Source organism: Ylistrum balloti, unplaced genomic scaffold (genome assembly GCF_031769215.1).
Source record: "Ylistrum balloti isolate Yb309-2 unplaced genomic scaffold, AGI_CSIRO_Ybal_v1 Utg369922, whole genome shotgun sequence".
In the NCBI taxonomy this organism is placed as follows: Eukaryota; Metazoa; Mollusca; class Bivalvia; order Pectinida; family Pectinidae; genus Ylistrum; species Ylistrum balloti.
The window spans coordinates 78986-100944 of record NW_026782039.1 but is presented as its reverse complement, the minus strand read 5'-3'; the positions used below and the strand labels follow the sequence as shown (position 1 = coordinate 100944).

Here is a 21959-nt window from a genome sequence, read left to right as displayed (position 1 = left end):
TGCTGACGGTGATATTTTGATTATTGTATTTTTTATCAATATCTAGAATTGATGTTTAATCAAATAGATCACTGTTCCTGATGTCAAACACTCAAAACCACTCGTATATTACAGTCTGAAATCAAAACTCAAATATATTGGTATCTGTATCAAATTCCGTTGGATGCTATCATATCTATTTTTTACATACAATGTATTCATATATAAACATTCTTTCAATGGAATACTGAACGTTTACAAACGAGTACACCATACAGATAAAACGGATATACAAATACATAAAGGTTACAAGGTTGTATCAGCGACACGAAAGTAATATGCGCCTTTCATTACAAAATTTACAATTAGATGTAATCAAATGATTAATTAAACTACATTATGCAACTGTTTCGTTGTTCTAGAACGATATCATATACCCATATTGTTGAAACGGCTGTGGGAATACAAATTGTTAGAAATATATGTAAAAAACCAAATAAGGACATATTTCAACCCCTGAAAACAATAACGAGAATAAATTTCACCGCGTACAATGTTGCATTAAAAAGCCTGATGAGTTTGTATATCATCAGCGCGTGCCAATATCGAATGAAAACGTTTAGCGTTTTCAAATTAGGTTTGAAGAAAATTGAATTTTTTTTTCTTTTATGTCCGTTCATAATTACTGTAATGGATTATATACCTGAAGCGTGTTTACTCATACCACTGAAATAACATCAATATGTAGATAAGTCACTTGTTGGAGAGACGATGGTATTACTTTGTTACACAATGGCTGATGCTGATGATAAGAACCCGCGATAACAACTTCCTTTAGTCAGCAATAGCTTTTAGACATATTATAACGAGTACTTTTTATCGATTTGTCGCCCATAGGTCTCACTAATTAGCTTGTAAACGGAAATTATGTGAATACCCCCATATCATAATAATCCGCGATTCTGGCGGCCCTTTAGTATGTGACACTTCCTAATAGTACGGGCAATGAAAAGAGAGAAATATTGTAAGGTATCGTCATTGTACCAGAGGGAGTGATCCATGCAATAATCCGAACAATCTAGATTGCACGTATATAATAATAATAATACCCCCATCCGAAAAAATGAAATGAAACCCCAAATTTTCTCAGTATTTGGTTTGTTGGTAATAGCGACTGATCAGTGATCAAACAATTGTACTGTGCCTAATTTTTGAGAGTTTGAGAGTATGATATTAAAATAGACAATTACATCCTTTTTTGGACAATAAAAGAAATGAAATGAAATGTATAATTCCCAACAACCTAAATACTCAGGATAATGAAAGTGTCCTGAATTTGTCGCCTATCAGAGTACAACACGAATAGCACATTATTACATATACCACTGGGATATAGTATGATGTCATAACTGTTCAAAAATATTAACTTATATACTGGTGATGTCCTTCAGAAACATTTGTAATCAGGAAGACGGTGGTTTGGGATTTGTGAAATAAACTAGAATAAAGATAAATATATCGTACAAAAGTTCGTAAACGACTAACATCGTTTTTGATAAGTATTAATATATACTATAAAATAGATTAAACTGTAAAAGAATAAGCACAAAAAATATAATGCAAAGGAGAGATTTAAATGGAAAATAAAACAAGGTGTTCCAGAAGATTAAGCGCCTTCTAATTCATACACGACACCCGCCATGTTAATCTGGGCCAATCCAAGTAAATAATGTTATGACAACGGAACCATCCCGCAAACCTATGAACACGTCAATCTCCATATCGTACAAAGATATATTTCTCAATGAGATCAATGTCACGACTGTGAAATATGATTAGGTTTTTGTCAATGACATCTAGGGTCATCCATTTTGTTAGGACAAATGCTTATTTTATAGTTAAGTAATAAGTTAATAAAAGGTGCTATTCTCTTGTGCGTCTTTAAAACGCTTTTCTATTTTACTCTTAAACCACTATCATATGAAAAGAATACTGCGTGTAAAGACCACAACAAATAGCGCTACTAAATAAAAAAAAAAAAAAAAATACGGAGTGTAACCCGATAATTGTAGACATAATCATAATAGTAAATTGGTGTCAATACGGTAATACATCGTCACACAATAACTGTAGCATAGCTAATAATCTGATGTAGACAAGAGTCACACTATCAACAGGTGCCCTGATAGCACGACTAGACGCGAGAAAAGATAGACCACGCACCTGTCGGAGATGAGGACGGCCTGTAAGGGAAAGGAAGGGGAACGAAGTCTGCTTAAGGTATACCTGTGTAGGAAAATTGTCCAAAACCTTACAAATATTTATATATGTTTTCTTCGGCCCAAAAACAATCTGAAAATATTCCAAAACTACATTTCTCCGTTGATATAATTATGATATTATATGAAATGTACAGACTGTCACAGTCATTGGATTATGTCCCTTTTGTGCCCCACCTCCCTGAGCTACAAACATTGTTCATGTGTTAGTATTGACATGTCACTGACATTCGAATCATCACAATGGAAGGTCTATGGATTTTCCTGTGGCTTATGTCGCTGAGTTTGGTTTCACAACTTCCGGAGTCAGGTAGATTATTTCCTTCTCGTTCAAGAAATATAAAAAGGAAATTAGCGAATTTTAAAGTCACAGTGGGGAAGCTGAATATCTAATGGGTGTTAAAGTCACAGTCAGGAAGCTGAATATTTGAAGGGTAGTAATATTCACACAGTTAGTAAGTGGAATATGTGATTGGTGATAATAGTCTCATAGGTAGAAAGCTGAATATTTGATGGATGGTAATATTAACACAGTCAGTAAGGAGAATATTTGATGGGTGGTAAAGTTGCACAGTCAGTAAGCTGAATATTTGATGGGTGGTAATATTAACACAGTCAGTAAGGAGTATATTTGTTGAGTTGTAAAGTTGCACAGTCAGTAAGCTGAATATTTGATGGTTGGTAATAGTCACACAGTCAGTAGGCTGAATATATGATGGGTGATAAAGTCACACAGTTAGTAAGCTGAATATATGATGGGTGGTAATAGTCACACAGTTAATGATATGAAAATTTGATGTGTGGTAATTGTCACACAGTTAGTAAACTGAAAATTTGATGGGTGGTAATAGTCACACAGTTAATGTTATGAAAATTTGATGGGTGGTAATATTTACACAGTTGCTTTTTAGTCCCAATTAGACCGTGTACAACTAGCAACAAAACAATCCATTTTGTCGGCACTTTGATATGATTTCATTTTGTTTTCGTCGACATTAATTTATTGACTTGTTTACCACAAACGTTCATTTCTGGAGAAGATAAATTCCTTTTAGCGAAAAGAAATATATTTAGCACAAATCTATGTCCCACGAGATACCAGAACACGGATTCCTAAACTACACTAACAAGATTGTAAAAGCTTTTAGTTCCACCGTAAAACAGCATCAGTTAACCGTGATTAAAAAGTTTGCTTTAAAACTCAGTTTTTTCCAATAATAGACCAGGCTATTTTTCTTCGTGTCCTCTATGTTGGTGTGGGCTTTAACACTACAGTTATAAAAATGTGTATTCGAGAGTAATGTTATCATCGATTTTAATTGAGATGAATTGGACATTACGTCCTGAAAATACAATCATTCCATAGGGTAAATAGACGGGGATCTTCTGGATCATGGAGTGAGATGCTGATGTTTAGATCGTCTTGATACTGGTTAGGTAGTGATGCTAATGAGCTCAGAGGATTCAGTTTCCGATTTTTTTTTATCAAAACCTTCAAGAGAACACATTTTTTTTGGAAATACGACAAGGATTAATTATTTCTCTACAAAGGCTTTATCTAGATTTTCATATATATTTCGATCACATCAGATTGTCACCAGTCACCTCCTAATCTTCAAAAAAACAGACCATCATCATCACTTACGAGAACTTAAAGGACGAAACAGCTGTATGATACAGTTTGATTCATGATCTCGCCCTACGTCATTCTAAATTGTCTTCTATAATGCTATTCACTTGTGTGTCTTTCTCAATATATCTTTTTACGCAGTTTTTTTCACATTCCTGACAATAGCAAAGGAACATAGTATCACAACATCTTCCTTTGGCTCCTTGCTAATACCTCTGTTAAAGAGACGTACCATGTCCTGGTCAGGAGTATCGATCTGGTATTAGCGAGAATAGCCTGCGTTCTGTCGTAGATTGGGAAATAACAAAAATTATCTCCATATTGAATAATAAGTCCTTAAAGTAGTTTCTAAAAGATCATTAGTATAATACTAAGTGATCGTCAACGGCAAATATTACCATAGTACGCTGAATGTGTTTCAGTACATAACAGAGCTTGTGCATGGTTTGCCTGTGACAGTGAAATCCTTAACTAAAATGAAGAAAGTTACGTGGTGTTCGGCGCACATCTTCAGAGAAGTGTACCAAGTAACATGTAACAAATTTTCTATAAACATGTGAGGTTATGGTTATTTGATGGTAAGTGATTGGTGACATAGGTCGAAGTGTGTTTGATGCTAGTTATCATACTGTTTGTTCTGTCATTGTTAACAGGGTTCATATTTAGGATCGTCATATCACTTACTTTGACTGACCAGGATTTATTTTCAAAACGTATGGTCTTATTTTCACTGCAGTCTCAGTGTAAAACTTTTTTCAATTAATATTTTTCACTAATTTTATTAAATTTGAGTTTGAATCGTCTTTCTGACGCTATCTATCGATACACTGTATCAACACATTATAAACAAATATATATATATTACAGCAGTATATTGTAACATGAACACATGAAATATAATATCGTGTAGAGGATTATATAAAAGACACGAATCAAAAATACCTTTCGATACAAATTTCGAATTATATGTAGTATAGACAAATATCAATTAAAGTCCGTCACACGGCTGTTTCGTCATTCTAGGACTCGTCAGTGATTCTTAGGGTCAAAAGAGAAAATGGCATGTAAAATTTTGAAATATTTACATAATAATATTCATGTTTTGCTGGGAGGACCATATGTCACGTTAAAATATTGTTTTAGACACCATAATCATTACATGTGATAACGCTGTAATTTATTCGCAGGATGTCAGATGTTATCCTCCTCCTTCACTTGGTCAGCTGACCTTGACCTTCCATGTGACCGTTACTTTGACTCCTGTTGGCAGTCCATAAATATAAAGTCAGTGTCGGATTGTGAAAATATTTGTACGGACTTCGGAAGCTCGTGTCTGTCTTTCACTTTTGGATGGACTTCCGGTGTCTGTACCATTTCCAACATATCGTCTTATTTACTTCCGGTTGGATATATGGACCTTGTGACGTCTAAGAACGTCAGCTTATTTCAAAGATCAAGAGGTTTGTGATATGTTCATGTCAATCAGTTAATTTATAGAGACCCCCAGGCCAATGTAGGATATAATGCGTGCTTCAGGCATTCTTCATGTACCTATACTTATAACTTTGGTCCAACCGGACACATAGTAACTGGTGATTTAAGCATTATTCAAAATCTTCAATATTTCAAAGTAAGAATGAAAATTAATCCATACAGAACGAACTGCAAAATGAACAATTTATGTCTGCTAAGTGATGTAGGAGTAATTGAACGAAATTGAAAGATAACTCTGTAATCTGAAATCGAAATGGACTGATTGTACGAGCTGGCTAGTCAATACTGGGTATGTCTCCCATTCCCTCTCTCAACAGCCCTGATTCTCCTAAGCACGAGTGAGTTTATCCTACATTGGGCCGAGCATTATCCTGCTGGAGTTTAAGGTTATTTGCTGCAATAATGGGACAACATAGTAACGGAGGATCTCATCTCTATACCTCACGGCAGTTAAATTATCCACTACCACAACCGGAGGTGTTTTAATTCCGTGTGAGATTCCTCCCCACACCATAACCGATCCATCCCAAACCTATCCGTCTCTACTACGCAACAGTTGGCAAAACGTTCTCCAAGACGTCGGTATACACGACGTCGAACGTCTGCTCGAAACGGATGAACAGGTACTCATCAGTAAACAAGACCTATCTCCACTGCCTCAATCGGAATAATCTGGGGGCATGTGCCGCGACCCAGGTGTCACGACGCTGGCGAAGAGCAGTGGTAAGGTGCATACCTACAAACGGGTGACGTGCCCGCATACCAATTTCCCGCAATCGTTTCCTTACAGTTTTTGCATGGATAGGACGGTTATGAGTACCTGTGGTATGAAGGGCAGATTCAGTGGCAGTAAAGTGCCGATTGCGCAAATGCGCGAGACGAATTAACCTGCCCTGATGTTGTGACGTCATGAGCGGACGCCCAGACCAAGGTCTTCCAGCAACCTGCCCAATTTCCCTTACACGTCTAACAAGACGTTCTATGGTGCAAATATGGACACCGGAATTTCCGACAACCTATTTTTGACTTTGACCTTGCATAATTATCGCAATGGCTTGATCCCTCTGTACTTCCGTCAGCCGTTCCATTGTTTAGTGCTATCAGAATTTAATAAAACTATTGGAAAATAAGGTATCTTTATGAAGACTGCCTAATGGTATGACGAGTAGTGTTACTCAATGTCACAACACTGTTGTGCACGAGATTTTCCTGTTTCGCGCTTTCCCCGGAAGACATCGTCACGCAATATAATAATGCAACATTCGATACAGGACCACGTGAACTGTAAGCTAGAGCTGCTTTGCCGATTTCCATTGTTTTTGAACAATGCATTCACTGGATATTGCAAATAATGTCGTCATGCGTTTCTTCATCCCATAGGTACAGTAAGCATGAAGGGTCCAAAATATCGTGAAACTCTGGCCGTTAATCGGAATAGGAATTTAAAAGATACCTATGGATTCTATTGAAAACCATGCAAGAGAATGGGCAAACGAGAACATGATGAGTGGAGTAAGTAAATTCGGTCCATCATTTAGAATTTGCAGCTTGAAAACTCAACAATGGGAAAAAGACAAAGCTCAGCTTTCCCCGGTCCTGATGTTAAATCGTACTTCATATTTTAAATGACATGTTATTGTGGCTGCTTATATGGCGTCCAATAGCTTGCTCCTTGTCTGCAAATATTTTTACATTTCATTTCCTGTATACAAAAAGAACTCGGCATGCTTGATAACGAAGGAAACACCTCCTTTACATTACGCAATTTTTGTGAAGACTAAATACTAGATAATCATGCTTCGGTATTACAATTTAGGTTGCCTATTAGTGATAAGGATATCGACCTCCCTCGTTTATATTGGACAAAACTTCACAGTAATCCATATAAACAACAACGTTTATTGCTGGCTCGTTCAGCTGTTTAACCACGCCTTTGTCAAAACTACTAACCACCATTCCAAGTACTATCAAATCTGGGTTATAGTCTGATTGTGATAGTGTTTACTTATAAGTTGGAATTAATAGTATGTGGATTTTGAAGAACTCCAAAGGCCTTTTGACCAATCTTCAATACCATCCTCTAAGATATTACTTCTACAAGAACATGTTCCCTGTTCACCACCATACCCCAATACTAACTGAAGGAACGCTTTCTTTCTCTTATTATGATAGCTTTCTTTTCCAAAAGAAAGGTAAACGACGATATAATTGTAGTGTTGTGAACTATACTGAAGCGTATTTCGGACACAAATACGTCCAAATCAAAAGTGAAATATATGGAGGACGAAATCATAAAACTGATCGGGTTACTGGTTGACACCATCTCCGTCGAGTTGTATCGTGGTAAGATTTTCCAACAGACTAGTGGCATATATATTGTAACTACCTGCTCCCCTCTGTTGGCTGACTTGTTTTTGTTTTTGAATTGATTGAAGAGCTTATCAAAGCAGATCATAAACCTTGCAAAGTCGTTCAACTTCACTTTCAGATATATTGATGATGTCTCGTCCTTATATAACTAGAAATTTATTGACCATGCCCATCTTACAATCCCACAAGAATTGGAAATCAAAGACACAATATACTCTTCTACATCAGCTGCTAATCTCGGTCTTTTCCTACAACGAAACAAACATGGACAGCTTTCCACCAAGCTGTATGATAAGCGTGATGGTTTCAACTTCCCTATTGAGAATGAATCATTTCTAGATAGTAACTTCCATGCATTTCCAACATGTGGTTTTGACATGTTACAATTGATTCGATATTCAAGGGTCGTTCACATTATCACGATTTTCGTGCAAGAAGTCGTCAACTGAAGGACGAATCGTTACATAAGGGTTCAAAAGATGCAGGTTGATGAGAACGATAGGGAAGTTTTGTGGTCACCACAGTGATTCCATTGAGTGATATTCTATTTCTTTGTGTAATATCACGCTAGACGTGTTTCATTCTCGTTAGTTTGCCTCTTGTTTCCGTTGTTGTATACTCTGCTCTAATTTGAAAACGTGACATTACATACTTGGATAGACCAAGGTTTACATGGCGGTTGTTGTCGATGAATCAGAAGATATTTACCCTTCTCTTATCATCTGATCTTATTATCCTTGTACTTTTTCAAGAGTCTCCGTGTAAATATTTCTTTTGTTCATATTTTACCAATGTTTGGTTGAATTTGAGTTTGGATTATGATTATGTTGATATTTATTTAATTTTCTTGTATTTTGTTCACCTGCTGGTATTTTCGTTGTAGAAAAAGATTGAGGTAAGTGGCTGATGTTGTGTCTATCGTGTCCTTGATTTCAAATTCTCGCCAATGAATTCATTGATACCTGTAAACAAGGCTCAATATTCAGATAGCATTCATTCTGCGTATGGGGTGAAAATCACTACAATAAAACCATGATTCTATAATACTAACAATGGTGATCTTATGTCTTTAAGCTTATCAGCTTTGTCATTTAAATATGTTCGACCAAAATAAAGACCAACGTTTTGCTTTGCTCCAGGTGAAGTCAGTGACTTGTTCGAGAAGTGGCCACACTCGACTCTACCTCTGCCCAATTCTTATACAACCATACTGGAGGGCATATCTTTGGCTACATGCGCAGAAGAATGCACAAGAAATACCCACTTTCAATGTCAGTCATTTGACTTTAGGTCAGCGACACAGAGCTGCTACTTGTCTGATACAAGAGCAGACCAAGAAGGAGGACGATTAGAGTACTTTGATGATATCGACCACTACGAGTACAAACAAAACGGTATGATATTTGTCTTAACTGATGTAGTTTGCATTTTACAAGTATTTTCATATCTGATTATAGTTGACGCATTCCGTTTTGATTCATTTTTACGGCTCGCTTCAAAGTTTGGTCGAGTGTGAAACATCTCGTTCCTCTCTTTGCATTAGACACACTTAAGAACGTCAGTAGTTTTCTTATTTCCCCTGGCTTTCACTCACTATATATTATGCCTGATAGAAATGTTAGCTGTCATTTTACTCTAATGGTTTCTTTATTGATCCGAAACACCTAATATAGTGTTTAAGTCCCTTAGAGCGACATCGTATACATTTCTCTTATAGATCACAATGAAAATCTCAGTATATCAATAAAATGGATTGTATGTTGTGGTCGGCTAATACAGACAGGCGGCGTCTCAAGGGAAAACTAGGATCAAAGATATCTTCCACAAAAAGAACTGTAACCGTTTAAGAAGAAACAACCAGTGCTTCTGAACTCGGACTAGATCGATTCATCACAAGTAATCGCCATCAATGGGAAATAAGCCTAGGGGCACACGTGATTCAAATCGTCACTATCGCCCTTTCCGCAGGGGCACGCGTGCATCAAATCGTCATTATCAGCATTTCCACCGACCGTTCCTTGTTACAGTTTCATTATTTGAATGTGTCACGCTCCAGAAGACACATAAACCTGAGGATCTCATTGTTATTTGTACACTTCTATGATAGTTTCAGTGCCAGTTTACCATTGACGAGTTTAGAAGGAAGGGTTTCTTTAAAAAGTTATGGTTTCGCCATAAATGGCGATCTTTTCTTAATACCTGACTTAACTATGACAGACAAATCTATGTTATCTACTACTTATCAATAGGGATTTATTGAAGTTGATGATGAAATAGATAAAGCAATTTACAAGAGGGCTGTATTCTATGCGTTAGGAGACTGTAAATTATTCTCTAATGTAATCACCTTAACAAACAAGTGAGATAGAAGAAGGAAAACATGTTTCTGCTGAGTGGCCCATCACAAGACAGGCCACACCGACTCGCTCCGTTTCACATTTCTTTAATTTTCTTAAGATTTCCTAAATCGAGACTCAAACTTTGTGAACTATACTGAAGCATATTTTGCCAAAAATACGTCCAAATCAAAGAAGAAATATATGGAGGACGAAATCATAAACATGATCGAGTTTCTGGTTGACAACATCTTCGTCGAGTTTGGTAATAGGATGAAACAGAGGATACTTACTCTTCCGGAATTCCGGAATACCTGAATACCTTATTGTCCTTGTACTTTTTCAGGAGTTTCTATTTAAATTTTTCTTTTCCTCATATTTTGATGATATTTATGATTACGTTGCCATGTTGGTACTTTCTTGATGTTTTTCGTTGGGAACCAATGTAACATGAATACGGAATACCATATTCCTGCCAAGTGCCCAAACAGAAATCGAACCCAGACCTCTGGTGTGATAATCCACAGCTCTAAAAACAGAGCCGAGGGAGCACATTTCATTGGCTTAGAGACCTTATTTATCACCATGTACAAACCACACCGACCCGCTCATTTACATAGTGACATTCAAAACTTCCAAATATTTTCAAAATACGTGACAGAAATTATTTCACCTTTTGGCCTTCCTCGGATTCTAGAAATACACAAAATTCTCTTTTGTAATATGAATATGACTTAACTCAATATTGATCTCTCAATAGCCCTGTAGATAGTCACAACTTACTAATGAAATTTGTTTTCAATATTTGGATACCTCATGGTTCATTGGGAAGTTACCATGTCTGTGTATGGTGGTATAGGCAAAACAGCTAAACAATGCCGTTTAATACATCACCTTGTTTACCATAGCAGTCATATCTAATGTGATGTTATATCAAGAGGCTTATGGGAACTCAAAAGTAACAACATAATGAATTTACCAAATTTTAACAGTATGTTTAGCTGTGTTTACCGTCCACGTAGATTGTAGAAAAAACCATACAAAACTGTCCTACAAAAGTTTAAAATTACCTTTTTGCCAAATACTAAGATTTCTACAAAATGTTACATTGTGTTAGGATTTACTATTGGGAAGGCGGGTTCTACTGGCATTTGTCGTCGTCATCCAAAGTTATATTAACTTCGTTAACTATCGCTGTGGTAGCGAAAATATTCCGAGAGTACGATGGCATTTTAGAAGAAAAGGAACTATGTAATATTATGTCCAATAGATCTTATATTGGGAAAAAAATTCTTAGGTCGTTTGAAAACTTGTAAATGTCATGGACCGACCATACTGGAGCTGCTAAGTACCGACACGTCACTGCAAGACTTGATTTGGTTCTTCTCTACTTCCACATAATATCACAGGTCAAAATAGGCCTTTCTGCCAGTCTATCCTATTGCAACAAAATTTGGTCCTTTACGGAATTTATAAAATATTATTAAAAAGAGTTTTTATAACAGAGTAAAAGCCAAAGTAACAAATGCATCGTATGTAAGCCTAGGAGTACGAATGACATGACGCTCCACGTAACCTTTTCCTTAATGAAGGTTTTAGTACATAAACTTATGTTGCTTTTAGGTGGTTTTCCCAAAAAGGATATTGCCGTTGTTTGCTAAAAATTGCGCCGACTTATCAACTGTTTGACTGGCTATGCAATGAAAAGTGATAGATAATGTGAATACAAAGATATATCTTGTCATGCCTCAAGGTTTAGAATGACCTTCATGTCATGTTTGTATCGGTTCGATGCACTTTTGATTTCTGCTTAACTTTCCTATATGTATTAAATCAACAAACTCAGTGTTTCTGGAGTAATGTCAATGGCCCTGTGAAACACATACTGCCTTCGAATTAAGATATATTGACTATCAGATAATTGTAAAGTGTAGTCAATCCAAGTAAGTAACGCCTTGTCACCAAACGAGAACATAACGGAACACCCAGACAAACTAACGAGCATCAAACAAATCCGACTTAATGTCGCACAAAGAAACAGAATACTCCCAATGAGATCATTATGACGACAGTAAGATATCGGCACCAACCTGCATCTCTCAAATGCCTGTGTAATGGGTTTGTCAGCTGTCCTCATTATCGACCAACTACGACACACCACAAATTGTTGATTCTGCTAGTCAGGAAACAGTTATTCATGCGGCATTTAGCAAACCAACCTTAACGAGTAAGATTGTATTGTTCTTTTTGGTAATAGCAGTTTACAAAACATTTCTGTATGTTAATCACATGGAAGGATTTCCTTGCTAATCAACTCATTATGAAACAGTAGGATAATAGGAAATACACTGATATCTACATTTATGTTTACATACATAAATACCAAAACATATTTATGTTAAACTTTCAATCCCAATAATTAAGTTACGACTTGAGCTATATTTTAGAGGAAATTACATATCAATAACATCAAAGAATGAGACATATCCCGAATTTTATCGAATGACGAATAACAATGCAAATATGTTGTATTGACATATTTTCAACATAAAAGATATTATAAATTTAACATAGCTGTCAATACTGTCAGTCATAGCAGTCCAGCGCCATCCCTCACAATGGTTGATGGGTAATGCTAGTGTTGCAAGTTTTATCACAGATATTCAAAAATATTTTATTATGTTTCTCCTTCGACTGAAGAGAGACATACTATATTAGTATCTGTTATACTGGTTCGTGTATTTCCGATCAGATTTTGTTTGGGCCTTCTTAACCGGTAAAGATATCCTTGCGAAATTTGCAGTATAGCTGCATCAATAAACGCGATATGCCGTTAAAACAACTGTAACTTTAACCTCAAGGTAAAAGGTCGAATAAGTGCGATTCTACCAATAATTTCCTGTCTGGAAGATAACTTAGAAGCTGTTAAAGATAATGGAAGTTGCGATATATCTTTATACACGGTTATTTGATTCACTCTGGGTAATTCTACTCTGCAATTTTGCTATATCTAGTGTTTATACCATAGCTTCCAACACTGATCGACATTGCTAACAAATAATGTGAAATGGATAATAATGGCAAAAGTCTGTATCCATGTACACCTATCACACAGCAAAATTAGCCAATATACCTATTTTCAAATGGTGGCAATGTTTTTGTTCGTTAAAAAGATATCTAATATAACACATGTGATTCATGAAGGTACTCTGATTTCTTTCATCCGTTAAATAAAGGCACTCTTCCGCCGGGTACAGATGTTTTCATATAAATAAATTATTGACATCTGTAAGTGTTATTTTTTCTGAAATTTCAAATGCAATGTTTGATGGACCCAATGATGTTATGCTTGCTAATCTAATCCATTCAGTCTCTAGTGCAATTGTCAGGAAATTTATTAGAGTCTTAATATTTCTAATATCAGAATGCTGCATTTCACACTGAAAATGCAACGATCAAAGTGAGAGAGAGAGAGAGAGAGAGAGAGAGAGAGAGAGAGAGAGAGAGAGAGAGAGAGAGAGAGAGAGAGAGAGAGAGAGAGAGAGAGAGAGAGAGAGAGAGAGAGAGAGAGAGAGAGAGAGAGAGAGAGAGAGAGAGAGAGAGAGAGAGAGAGAGAGAGAGAGAGAGAGAGAGAGAGACTGTGTGTGTGTGTTTGTGTGTGTGTGTGTGTGTGTGTGTGAGAGAGAGAGAGAGAGAGAGAGAGAGAGAGAGAGAGAGAGAGAGAGAGTCAACAAAATCCTTGTGTGTGGTGTGTGTGTTTGTGTGTGTGTGTGTGTGTGTGTGTGAGAGAGAGAGAGAGAGAGAGAGAGAGAGAGAGGTCAACAAAATCCTTATTCAAGCTATCCCATATATACTTCTTCTGTTTCATAAACGACGCTCCTTACCGCTCCGATATAAGCTGTCTTATACTTTTGTAATGCTAGGGACAGAACTTGTTAATGATAAACACAGTTAAAAAGTAATCGTCTATTTATTTACCTTTATCCCACTTGTTTAACGATTAAAAATTTGTTCACACGAATTTATTACCTACCAAAATTAATTTCATCTTGTTTCATTTTCCTTGCAGTATGGCCCTGTAACATATCAATCCCCTACAACTATACTGGCAGCAGGGTAGTAGCTCTTCCACGCTATCCCTACAACTTTTTGTCGGAGAGCGCATGCGTTACAACAATATGGATAAAACCGGGGTGCAAGGCACTTTTAAATATCACTTGGGTACATTTTGACAGAAATATATGTAATAAAACCGGCGAGGGAATCCTAATGTACGCGGACGACAACTCGTCTGAACTGCAACTCAATCGAATATGTCAACAAGATGTGCCTGAAGTATACGAGATTGCTAACAGGAAGTACCTTCGAATTATAACAAATGCGAAAACATCACCAATACAGTATCAAGCTACGTTTGTCTTCGGTAATAATCTGATGATTTAAAATATTGACATCGGATGGTCTGAGAATAGCAACTGATATATAAAGTAAGATAACAGAGATAAAGCACAATTTATTTCAGTTCTACGAAACAGAATTCTAAATCTAACAACAAAAGGAGCTATTGACTATTGTCCTTTGTACAATCTTCACGACGTGTAGACACTGCTGGCCTTTTAGCCATAACCTTTAGGCCACGTTTTAATTCATTTAAATAGTAGCAGGGTTCGAAATATAATTATATTCTTGACGTTGTTCTGAAGTGATCAGATTAATGAAAATAAATTGAAATATGAGGCTAATGCACCCCTCCTCTATCTAAATATTGACATTTCTTTCGTTCATTTTGGACTGCTTTAATTTCCTCTACAACTAACTCTATAATACTGTTTAGTTCATCATTCGGCACTGTTCGCTATTGTATCAAACTCTTAATTTAGATGGGAAAAGGCGCTATTTACTTGTAGGTCTGTTTACAGTCTGCAAAATGACTTCACTTGTGTTTTTGTACAATTTTGGTATTGTAAGGTGCTTATCACATTTGTGTCTTTTGTCTTAGAGTTGAAAGGGGCTATTCAGAAATATTTGTTTTGCAAAACGCAAATTTCGTAAAATTGAAAGGCGCTATTCAGTTGTATGACTTTTGTGCAATCAATTACAATGTCGGTCAGGTTACTAAAGACCACATTTGTAGTGTTGACTTCAGGTGTTTAAACGTATAAGCTATATATTGTTACAATTGATACCAATAACAATATACAAAAGTAGATAGAAACATTATGTAGGCGGAACGTACCTGCTTCATCACTGAAGTGAATGTAATGATCGTACCACGTGATACGCTCGTCACAACATGGCGACAGGTTTGCACACTTCGTATATTTTGCATCTCTTGTTTCGCAATGTTTTGCTATGAGCTTTTGTATGACCTTATTTAGGTAATTATTGTATGTTATATAACATAAAAAACAAGTGAAAACATAGAAATAGATAATGCATTTATACTGCATTCGAAACAGAATGAAACTGTCAATATTTTTTGTGGAAAATAATATTTAGAAGTTCGTACCCTTCGAAGATTTACCTACCGATCAATACATTAAATTGAATATACATCGGATAGCTTGTCGTACTTCAGATATAGCTGTAGTCTCCTCTGTACATCACTGTGTTGGTAATTAATTATGTGTATTGGTACATCCTTATTTACTAGAGACGACTTGTTAACTAGAGATGACTGGTTTACTAGAGACGACTTGTTAACTAGAGGTGACTTGTTTGCTAGAGGTGACTTGTTTACTAGAGGTGACTTGTTTACTAGAGATGACTTGTTTACTAGAGGTGACTTGTTTACTAGAGGTGACTTGTTTACTAGAGGTGACTTGTTAACTAGAGACGACTTGTTAACTAGAGATGACTTGTTTACTAGACATGACTTGTTTACTAGAGATGACTTGTTTACTAGAGGTGACTTGTTTACTAGAGATGACTTGTTTACTAGAGATGACTTGTTTACTAGAGGTGACTTGTTTACTAGAGGTGACTTGTTTACTAGAGATGACTTGTTTACTAGAGGTGACTTGTTAATTAGAGATGACTTGTTTACTAGAGACGACTTGTTAACTAGAGATGACAGGTTAACTAGAAACAACTTGTTAACTAGAGATGACTTGTTTACTAGAGATGAATTGTTAACTAGAGATGACTTGTTTACTAGAGATGACTTGTTTACTAGACATGACTTGTTAACTAAGATGACTGGTTTACTAGAGATGACTTGTTTACTAGAGATGACTTGTTAACTAGAGATGACTTGTTTACTAGAAACAACTTGTTAGCTAGACATGACTTGTTTACTAGACATGACTTGTTTACTAGAGGTGACTTGTTTACTAGAGACGACTTGTTTACTAGAGACGACTTGTTAACTAGACATGACTTGTTTACTAGAGATGACTTGTTAACTAGAGATGACTTGTTAACTAGACATGACTTGTTAACTAGACATGACTTGTTTACTAGAGATGACTTGTTAACTAGAGATGACTTGTTAACTAGACATGACTTGTTAACTAGAGATGACTGGTTTACTAGAGATGACTTGTTTACTAGAGACGACTTGTTTACTAGAGACGACTTGTTAACTAGAGATGACTTGTTAACTAGAGATGACTTGTTTACTAGACATGACTTGTTTACTAGACATGACTTGTTAACTAGAGATGACTGGTTTACTAGAGACGACTTGTTAACTAGAGATGACTTGTTTACTAGAGATGACTTGTTTACTAGAGGTGACTTGTTTACTTGAAACAACTTGTTAACTAGAGATGACTTGTTTACTAGAGATGACTTATTTACTAGAGATGACTTGTTTACTAGAGATGACTTGTTTACTAGAGGTGACTTGTTTACTTGAAACAACTTGTTAACCAGAGATGACTTGTTTACTAGAGATGACTTATTTACTAGAGATGACTTGTTTACTAGAGATGACTTGTTTACTAGACATGACTTGTTAACTAGAGATGACTTATTTACTAGACATGACTTGTTTACTAGAGACGACTTGTTAACCAGAGATGACTTGTTTACTAAAGGTGACTTGTTAACTAGAGATGACTTGTTTACTAGAGGTGACTTTTTTACTAGACATGACTTGTTAACTAGAGATGACTGGTTTACTAGAGATGACTTGTTTACTAGGGATGACTTGTTAACTAGAGATGACTTGTTACTAGACACAACGAAATTTTATTCCGAATGGAATATAATGATATCCTTGTTATTTGGGGTGAATTTTACAGCAAACATCCGTTTCCAAGACAATGCGATACAAATCAAATGTGAAGAAATTCGAAGCGTGTAGGCCTGTTTCCAGCTTGGGATGAGCGTGCCACATAGTACTATAGTCACATTAAGTGCACTGATGAACAGCAACACTCTAACAGTTGTCTTCATTGAAACAACCGATGAGTAATTGTTAGCCAAATATGGCGTCTTTTTATTGCGCAATATGCATTGATAAATGTAAAATCACATAATTTCGTCGGGATCAAGTTCTCAGGTTTTGCAAAAATCACTATTTCATGAACACTAAATTTCGTGGAAAACATATCACAAGAAATGTATTTGTCTAAATACAGTTGGTGGGATATGAATTCAGGGATTAAGAGTACCCACAAAATAAATAAAAATAAATCCCCCGCGAAAATTAATAATTTTACAGTATTTTTTTGTTATTGTTATCAGTATTTCCAGAATTCATTTGACAATATGTTAATATATACACTTTCATTTCTAAGTTACTAAAGCTATATCAATTGTAACATTGACATTCACATGTACTTTTAAAAGTTGTTTTCCCTAGTGCAAGAAGAAACCTACACGATGACCAGTATGCTAGTTTCAAACCAGTCCTCGAATGGAAGCTATGCATCCTGTAAGGACAATCCATGTGAAAATGGAGGAATATGCCAGGAAATTAAGAACTCGAACTTATGCATCTGTTCAACTCCGTACAGAGGCGCCACCTGTGGAGAATTGATGGAATCATGTATGGATAACCGTTGTGTAAATGGTCAGTGCATTAACGGTAATGATACATACATGTGCAAGTGTGAAGATGGATACACAGGACGACATTGTGATACTGATATCGACGAGTGTCTGTTGAACGTTTGTCACGGATCCGATTGTCGTAACACACCGGGAGGATATCAGTGTATATGTCCGCAGTGCCAGTTCGGACTCTGTGTCTACACCGGAAATATACAAGGCTGTCAATGTTTCCCAGGGTTCATCGGTTTAGATTGTTCGGAGGAAGTCGATGAATGCGAGGATGTAACATCGTGTCTTCATGGTACATGTGTGGACTACGTAAACGGAGTGGAGTGCAATTGTAATCAGGGGTACACAGGAAGACGCTGTGACGTCGAAATCATTCACCCATGTGACGGTGATCCTTGTGAGTGCGGTGCCTGTGTGATCGTTGGTGACACTGACTTCCAATGTCAGTGTCCATTGACGCGGAGAGGAAAACGATGTGAGAATTTTGAGGAATTCTTTACCTCAATTATCGATCCGGACGATCTCACAACTAAATTCTGTAATGTATCTACATGTGATATAAGACTCAGGACAAAATGTGAATTAAGTTTTCTGAATTATTTCCAGTCTTTGAAAATGTTGTACTCGAATATCGCAATAAAAAGCATGAAAATTGGCAAACAGACATTGGTGAAAATGTCACTCGCTTGTAATACTATTGACAAAAGAACTGGAATACAGTCGTGGTGTAAATGGACAATAGCATTAATTGAATCTCATTCTGTGTCGGACATTGTGCTACTTGATCTCACTTGTGATGGGACAGATTGCAGCAATACTTCAATAACAATCAACTCGTTAGTACATTTATCAGGTAAATCAAGTGGAACCTTACTTTCATGTTTCCCCATGATCGTCAGTACTATTGACATAAAGCTTGAAGACTCGTATATATCACGATCAAACGAACATAATATTCTAAAACATCCCATAGATATATTTTACAAACTGAGTAGAGCAGAAGACGAATTGATGCAGAATTCTGCGATGAACGTAATAATTCAAATGAAATTCCTTACTTGTTTAGACTATCCAAGATTGTGCGAAAGTTCAAAAGTTGATACTATGGTTTGTGCTCATGGAAATAAAACATCCGAACGTCCGAAACCTTTCAAAGATTTTACATTCGCTCATTTTCCCACTTCAACGAAAGCAACAAGAGACACCTGTCGTAGTGAAGATTGTGTTCATGGTTACTGTCAAGAAAAGGAAGTTTCGTCATATTGTTTGTGTGATGTGGGATTTACAGGTCAATACTGTGACGTCACTCTTTGTGACGTACTTAAATGCAGAACCTGTGACGTGAACACAGTCGTTGCTTCATCTTTGTGTCTTTGTAATAGTGATATCCTCGAACACAATTGCAATAAAACAGCCAAACCCTGTGACGAAATCCCTTGTTTGCATGGAAACTGTAGACTGAATATAAACTTAGAGCCCTATTGTCAATGTCACCCGAATTTTACAGGGAAGTATTGTGAAAGTAACATTTCTCTTTGTGACAAACTGACCTGTGTCCATGGGAATTGTTCGATAGACATCTATGGATTCCCTCAATGTCATTGTGATGCAGGTTTCACGGGAAGCCGATGTGAATATATAAGAAACTGTGATGTTTTAACTTGTGTTCACGGTAACTGCACTACCGACACACCCGAGGTTTCCTTGTGCGAATGCTGGGAGGGATACACAGGTTCAATATGCAATCAGACAATTACAAAATGCGATGGAATCAATTGCATACATGGCGATTGTCTTCAAAACGGAAGTTGCCGTTGCTTTTCTGGTTATGAAGGGATAAATTGCGATCAAGATATAACAGGTATGAATGAAACGTAATTGCAAGACGTTTAAAAACAACTGAATAGAATTTCATTGAGATAACCGTTCTAGGTTACAAATTAGCTGATCTTGGATCTGTATGTATATCTATGCGCAGACCTGAGGGACGATGGTGATAATGGCGTCCTGTTTGAATACTTTCTGTGGGTTATGGTTGCCGTCCTCGTCCTGTTAGTGGTCACCAGCATCATTATGGCAGTATGTGTGAGAGTGAAACGTAGCAGGTAATTCACACAGGTTATATCGTAGCTTTTCCTCACAGTCCTCTTGATACACGTTATAATATGGTGTCGGATACTAGACACATAGAGTTATATAACTAACATCGCTTTGCTAAATGTACATTTATTTATGTGATATGAACAAATTTCAACTGATTTTAAACTGATATACCATCTGCAGAGGTGAGTTTTCATTTCACCATTTGAGAAGAAATGAAGATAAAGAAGCCGGCCCGAGGCTTGTCAACTCTCGTGACATTTATCGGGATCTTAGGAGAGGGTAACTATTTAGTTTATGACTTTTTATATCAGGTGTTGGGCCGTTAACAACCTGTTGTGGCCCGGTTTCGGTCGTAGTGTTTTCGTCGTTTTCACAAGTAATATTGAATTTACAATCAAATACATATTGAGGTATTTCAAGCAAATGTAATAAATACAATTAAGGCTCCAAACACAGCCGATGGTTTTATAGCTAAATATTCTCTTTATAAAACTGTGGGAAATTGTTGTATTAATGACCATTATGATATTGTTTATGTCGATCCTTCTTTGTTGTAGCAATTTAAGTATAGAACTCATTGTATAATTCAATTCATTCTACATATAGGAATAGCTTCTAGTTAAAATAAAGTTCTGCTGAATTTCCATAGTTTCTAAGGTACGATGGGTCACTCATCTGACGTCATCAGAGGTACTTAGGTGTGATATTATCCTCTCGCGGTTACCCCATCAATGTTGTGTCCTCTTATTAATGACTAAGTAAACTATTTTGTCCTGATTTAGAGGTAGATCACAACAAACGATTCTTCTCTAATCGCTTTACGTAGAGAACGCTTTTTTTATTTTGGCGACATAACACAAAAACTGATTTAGGTTAATTCTTAAGAATGAGCTCAGATTGATAAAATAATATTCTGAGTGACATTAAGTGTTGTCTGGTTTTAGGTTTTACCTGTCTCCCACTACAGAATCAATATCGGAGTGTCATTTATCAGCCTCACCAACCTGTCTCAGCACGTGAGTTCCAATTATCAGTCGGAAAGTGAGGATTTCTGTAATATCATTAATGATTAGTCATACTTGTTAAGAGTGTATTATAACTGTATGTACTTTATGATTTCTGGTAGTAAATCAATATTCATAGTATCGTGCCGACGAAAATGAGGCCATCTTATTACGAAGTTCATATTGTTTACAAACATTTTCTCAAGTCCCAGATTCTACAAATGATATCGAACAGCATGTGAACTGGTGTCACTGTAAAATAAACATTTAATACATATGCACTAGCTTCATTCATTTAGAATGCTTTGCAATACCTTCAAACGTTTGGATACAGAGTATTTGTCAAGTATATCGCAACATTTCCTGGATTTAATTATCTGAGGATTCAAATATCGAAAGAATACAATCTATAAGATCTAATGCTTTGTACATATTAATGAAATACAGGTTCCATCAAGAAGTGGGCGAGACAGAAAATGGAACGAACAGTGTCCGCTCTGGATCATCGGAAGCCTACCGACGGTATGACTTCTGACATTTTCTTCACTACAGTTAAAAATAACAGAATCGTGAGCATTATGAATCCGACATTTGATTCATGGGCGATTACACAAAGAACTAAATTGCGGAATATTGTTACGCATGTCAAAGTGCCTCGATCCTAATGTTAATTCCATACTTCGGGATTTACAGGTATCGGCAGGTAGGTTATTGTACCTGCAGGTAAGGCGTTCAATAAATTGATCTTTGTCTG

The 21959-nt window shown here is 36.4% G+C and overlaps 1 protein-coding gene across 1 annotated transcript; it reads left to right on the top strand.

Annotated features, from left to right (window-relative positions):
• Nucleotides 1–2501: 2501 nt before the first annotated feature.
• Nucleotides 2502–21740, top strand: LOC132546926 (neurogenic locus protein delta-like). Its single transcript, XM_060210653.1, has 6 exons — nt 2502–2568; nt 5076–5348; nt 8892–9146; nt 17899–18636; nt 20077–20203; nt 21653–21740. Exons 1-6 carry the CDS (start codon nt 2502–2504, stop codon nt 21738–21740), a joined length of 1548 nt encoding a protein of 515 aa, XP_060066636.1.
• Nucleotides 21741–21959: the final 219 nt, after the last annotated feature.

Excerpts from the sequence above, each read along its gene's own strand:
- LOC132546926 (XM_060210653.1), top strand. The coding sequence starts at position 2,502 with ATGGAAGGTCTATGGATTTTCCTGTGGCTTATGTCGCTGAGTTTGGTT. Across the intron at positions 9,147-17,898 it reads CTACGAGTACAAACAAAACG|TGCAAGAAGAAACCTACACG; the intron begins GTATGATATTTG and ends TGTTTTCCCTAG. Across the intron at positions 18,637-20,076 it reads CGATCTCACAACTAAATTCT|ACCTGAGGGACGATGGTGAT; the intron begins GTAATGTATCTA and ends ATCTATGCGCAG.